The sequence below is a fragment of the Rana temporaria genome, chromosome 4 (assembly GCF_905171775.1).
Source record: "Rana temporaria chromosome 4, aRanTem1.1, whole genome shotgun sequence".
NCBI classification, from domain to species: domain Eukaryota; kingdom Metazoa; phylum Chordata; class Amphibia; order Anura; family Ranidae; genus Rana; species Rana temporaria.
The window spans coordinates 288,480,768-288,486,767 of NC_053492.1; the positions used below are offsets into that span (position 1 = coordinate 288,480,768).

At 42.2% G+C, this 6,000-nt stretch overlaps 1 protein-coding gene across 1 annotated transcript in view; it reads left to right on the plus strand.

Moving 5' to 3' along the window:
• LOC120937308 (enoyl-[acyl-carrier-protein] reductase, mitochondrial-like) overlaps positions 1–3,878 on the plus strand; it is a 122,696-nt gene extending 118,818 nt beyond the window's left edge. The window contains exons 9-10 of the mRNA XM_040350412.1: positions 2,063–2,135; positions 3,663–3,878. Coding sequence (XP_040206346.1) covers positions 2,063–2,135; positions 3,663–3,826 — 237 coding nt within the window. The 3' untranslated portion in view covers positions 3,827–3,878. The remainder of the gene's footprint in view (positions 1–2,062; positions 2,136–3,662) is intronic.
• Positions 3,879–6,000: the final 2,122 nt, after the last annotated feature.

The following is a 6,000-nucleotide window of genomic DNA, read 5'->3' on the forward strand; positions in this document are numbered from 1 at the left end:
TGTGCCATGATGAATGTGTGTGTTTAACGTGCAAAGATGCCTACTGTGGTGCATCTCCTGGCTGCTGTTCACTCAGCAGATGGGGTAGCCTCGGTTAGGGGGGGAATGTCTGGTTCGGGGGTCAAGTCATCACGTATGTCAATCTCCAGGCCCTTTCTCACGGCAAAGTTATGCAGCATGCAACATGCACCGATGATCTGGCACACAAAGTTTTGGGAATACAACAGGGTCCCCCCGGACGTATCCAGGCATCGGAAACGGGACTTCAGGATGCCAAATGTGCGTTCCACCACTGCACAGGTACGTATGTGTGCAGCATTGTATCTTCTCTCTCCTCTGGTTTGGGGATTCCGGTATGGAGTCATGAGATGGGGCCCAAGTTCATATGCAGAGTCACCTGGAAGGGAAAAGACAGGAGGATGTTAGTCATGCATGTGCCCCTCGTGATGTCTGCATCATGGGGTCGGACAGTCATGCCTGACTCCCATGTCACTCACCAACCAGTCAGCTGTCCCTGTACATGTTCTGTTCAAATTCTGTTGGGATGGTGCTTTGACGGTATATGTAGCTGTTGTGGCTGGCCCCTGGGTGTTCTGCACGGACGTACCATATGAGGCATTGGGCATCGGCTATCACCTGTACGTTGATGGAATGCCAATGCTTACAATTACGGTATATGTGCTCTGTGGCACGGGGGGTGTAGTGCCACATGTGTGCAATCAATGGCCCCCACGGTGCGTGGGAATCCTGCAATTCTGAAGAAATCCGCCATTGCCTTCAGCCGCAGATGCTCATGGGTGGGTCTGATGATGTGGTGGGACATGCGTCTGAGGATTGCGGGGACAACCTGGTGCACACATCTGCTCATGGAGGATTGTGCCATCCCAGCCACAACTCCACTTGTACGCTGGAATGAGCCACTGGCAAGAAATGGAGTGTTGCCAGTACCTTGACCAGTGGCTTCACTGCATGTGAGCGATCTGTCTTGCTGGTGATGTCATCTTGCAGGGTTGTGGCTAATTCCAGGATGGCATCAGGGCTCAATCTGAAGATGCGATACACCTCCGAATCACCCATGCCAAAGATGTTTAGGCGCGGTCGGTATATCCTCTCTCGTGCCCTCCTCCTACGCGCCTGTGAAGCCAGTAGTATAGCTATGACCATGGATGCCCCTGGCATGTTGGCATACAGATTGTTGTCCTGCAAGTGTGGATGCTCAGCTCGTCCGTAACGGTGCTGCTGCAGCTGCTCTCCGGCTGACCTGTGCATGTCTGTTGCTGAGTTACACCTGCTTTTATGAGGGGTAGCTTTAGGCCGGACGTACAACTTACGCGCGGCGCACGTAGCCGGCGTCGGGCGCATGTACGTTTGTGGATCTCCGTATCTCCCTCATTTTCATATTTGAATAGGATATCAATGGGAGCGCCAGATGCGTCCAGCGTATATATATGCACCCACGCTGCCCCGGGGTAGGAAAGTAACCGCAGTCGGAAGAAGCCTATTTTCAGGCGTATCTAGTTCTGTGGATACGGCGTATAGTTACGCTGGCGCATATATACACTTACGCCGCGCATCTCGAGATATGCCAGCGTAAGTGCTTTGTGGATCTGGGCCAAAAACGTTTGCGCAAACCAATCAATTAAACGCTTAAACTAAAAACCGCAGAGGTGATCAAATACCACCAAAAGAAAGCTCTATTTGTGGGAAAAAAGGGACGCCAATTTTGTTTGGGAGCCACATTGCACGACCGTGCAATTGTCAGTTAAAGCGACGCAGTGCCGAATCGCTTAAGTGGTTAATGCTAGCAGCACAAGGATTAATAATAGTCAATGTTGTTTGGGAGAGTTAAGTTCCTCATTGTCAGCAGTTTTTAACTAAACACAGTACAGTAGTCACAGAAGTGCAACTGTTATTGTCACAAATAGCCCGGGTAAAGCAGTTTTGACTAGGCTTGAAGAATATGGAAGCATTGTATATTATTTTCAGCATTTCACAGTTTTAGAAAAACTAAAAGTACAGCCGATGGGCTCTCTGTTTAATTACTTCTATTTTTCTTTTTTAGAAAGCATTAATATTTAAAAATATCAGAATCTGTGGCTTCTGGATGACACAGTGGAAAAGAAACAATTTACATGGTGAGTTACTTTGCATTTGTGGGAGGGGCCACTTGCAGGGGTTCTTTTCGCAAGGAGCACTCTCATCAATGCCCAGGACTAGGGCGGAGACTGCAGTTGTGTGAAAAATCAAACATTGAGGCAGGACTCTGACTAATGCCGTGTATACACGATCGGTTTGTCTGATGAAAACGGTCTGATGGACTGTTTTCATCAGACTAACCAATCCTGTGTGGGCCCCATCGGTTTTTTATCCATCGGTTAAAAAACTAGGAACTTGTTTTAAAATTATCTGATGGTTAACTAACCGATAGGAAAAAAACGATCGTCTGTAGGCACGTCCATCGGTTAAAAATCCACGCATGCTCAGACTAAATTAGGGGACGGGATCGCTCGTTCTGGTAAAACTAGCGTTCGTTATGGAGATAGCACATTCATCACGCTGTAACAGACAGAAAAGCGTGAATCGTCTTTTACTAACATGAAATCAGCTAAAGCAGCCCCAAGGGTGGTGCCATTGGATTTGAACTACCCCTTTATAGTGCCGTTGTACGTGGTTTACGTGACCGCGTTCTGACACGATCGTTTTTTTAACCGATGGTGTGTAGGCATGACTGATCATCAGTCAGCTTCATCGGATAACTGATGAAAAAATCCATGTGTACAGGGCATTAGAGATAAGACTGCACTGTGCGTAGTAGTAAAACACACAGAGTTCTTCTGAAAAGTGCTGTCCCATGTCACTACGCATGATATTTGATGTACAGTATGTTGCATTAGGATGAACCTGCTGAGCCTGCACCCACTCCACCATTGCAACGTACCTCACTCCCAGCAACAGAATGGGGTCTCACTGAGCACTAGCGCGGATCTCATGCGTACTGTTACTTAACTCCTTCCCGTACCTCGTGACCAGGCGATAGATCTCTGAAATGTGGTTTTGTATCCGGTTGCTATTGGATACCGACCGCTAGGGAGGGAGCCAGTATATAGACTACCGGAGGACCTGTCACCTTACCAGGTACCGCAGTAGTACAATTTTTGATCAGGGAAGGATTAAAAACCTCAAAAGAGACCTAGACCGTAACAGAAACCAGACAAATGCTTAAACCCCATCCTACATTATACAAAACGTAAAAGTTCTTTGTCAAGTTTCATTTTAACTAAGCCCTATTCCCCCCTTATCGCTCGCCAACACTCATGCTGGGTTCCCACTATCGCCGCATCCGTCGCACAGCAGGGTTCAGGTGCGTGCTGGTTCACCGTTTCAGGTCCGATTTCAACCCGAATTATGGCCTGAATTCGGGCCTGAAATGCACCAAATCAGGCACACCTTTTGGATTTGTTGGAAAACCGCATCCAAATCGCATAGGTGTGAACCCAGCCTAAATAATCTTATGAATAGATAATAATTTACTTTCTTCCCCATCCCATTTTGTCTAGATTATCCTTGACATTTATGGTTGTTAATTGACTGTCAAAAGTGTGTTTATATCATTATTTATAATATTGTGATTGACAACTTTTCCCAACATCTTATCTTGACAGATCCAACAAAACTCATGACAATGGTGTCAGACTTGACAGAAATGATAAGAAAAGGACAACTGTCAGAACCCAGTTGCACAAAAGTACCGTTTTGTGACTTCAGCAAAGCACTGCAAGCCACCATGGATCCTCACACTAACAAACATGTACTGATCATGAATTAACATTTTAAAGCCCAATAACAACTGTTTTGGATAATACATTTTTGGGAAATTATTTGAACTGTGTCAGTTTTTTTATAGTTGTATGAGTCTTTGTTGAGCAAATTTCCCCTCACTTCTTGTCCTGGTGACACCCTGACACATCCTAACAAACAAGGTGTCTCTAGGACAGAAAGTGATGTGAAATCTACCCAACATGTTTTAGTCCTTACCCATAGACATGTGTATTAATTTTCATCCGAATTTCGGGTATTTTCGTTATAGTTTTAACAAACTAAAATGAACGCACAGAGTCCGAAATCCGAAAGATCTGACAAATTCTTTATTTTCGTTTTCGTTGCTACAACAGTTCGATATAGATAGGAGATTCGACATGACGCTGACAATAGCAATCTGTGTCTATCGAATCTGCGGTCGAATGTGCCTAACCTTAACTCTATTAGTCCAAGATTATTCTACATAGAGAGGAAAGATTTGACATAGAGAGGAAAGATTCAACATTATAGAGACAGTGTTGCGGTAGACCATTCGACATGAACGACGAAGATTCGACGAAGCAGCGAAAAACATACGAACATTGAATCTGTCATTGAAGACTTATGGTGTCTGTCGAAAGTTCTAAGAAGATTCAACAAGCAGCTAAACTGTACGACACCGCAATCATACATTTCCGGTCAAATGCTCGGCCCATAGGCTATAGAAGAATTTGAATGTTGGTTGACTAGTAATCATAATTTATAAAGATAATTATTACTAGTGTCATACAGCATTAGAATTCTTCTATAGCTTGTAGGCGGAACATTCGACCGGAAATGTATGATTGAGGCGTCGTACAGTTTAGCTGCTCCGTCGAATCTTCTTAGAACATTCGACAGACACCATAAGCCTTCAATGACAGATTCGACGTTTGTATGTTTTTTGCTGCTTCGTCGAATCCCTTGATAATGGGAGGGGATTTCAATATAAGCCTTCAATGACAGATTCGACCTTAATTAATTCGGATTTTCGGACGAATGCATTTTTTAACTAAACAAAATAAATACAAATAACAAAATAAATTAATTTTTTTGGACAAAAACTAAATTCCGTAACGATACATTTCATTGTGCAATTGTGCAATCATGGAGGACTAGGAAGATGGGGAAAAATCGTAAAAAATAAATACTAACCTTTCGGATTCTACATAAAACTAAAACCAGTAGTTGGAGTAAAACATTAGATATTGAAGTAGTACTGAAAACAAAAAGGAACTAAGACCAAAAAATGTGGTAAGCCATTCCACCTTTGCATTGAATAAAAAAAAGAAAAAAACAACAAAAAAAAATGCTGTGCGTTTTTGATTAAACTACTGGAAATTATGTCAAATTGCTTTAGTAATTAGTACAAATATCAACACTTTTACATATTTTAATTGAATGTGGTGAGATGAAGAACATTATATGAGAATAGAGAATGTAAAAAATGTTTAAGTCCATGTACTAACTTTACATCTACAGAAAGAGTAGCCTATGAATAATTTCATCTTTTCCAAATCAGTGAATCAGATATGCAACAAACTTGTATTTTACATAATACTACATATAGTGTCAAACTGGCAAAATATATCTACTACTTATATAAAGTGAAGTAAACAAGGGGTTCAAAGCATACTCAGTCTCAGATCCCCTGATGTGAGACTGAGCATGCTTTGAACTTTACTTTACTTTATGTGAGTACCAGCTATATTTTGCCAGTTTGACACTAGATGTATTATTATGTAAGATACAAGTTTGTTTGTTCTTCTGAATCCTGAATTCTGCAAATAACTATCAATTGCCTTTGATATAGTATAATGTTGGACTCCTGAAGAAGCCAGTTTTGGCAAAACGCGTAGAGATCAAGATCTATACTTGGATTTTCCATCATCCGGCCCATAATATCTGTCTGTATTTGGCAATTTCACTATACATGTATTGTTTGTAACCTTTGGGCTATAGATTGTATGGGAAGTATAGAGGCCAATGTCACCCCATGTGGGATGATTTCCACATCCTATATGGATGGCACAAAGTTTTTTTTTATGAACTTTGAATAACATTTTGTACATTTTTAGATGCTATATTCTATCTTTTTCCTTAATTTTGGGGATATGAGTGGCAGCCATTAAAGTCCTATTTTTTTTTTGTTCTAGTAGTATT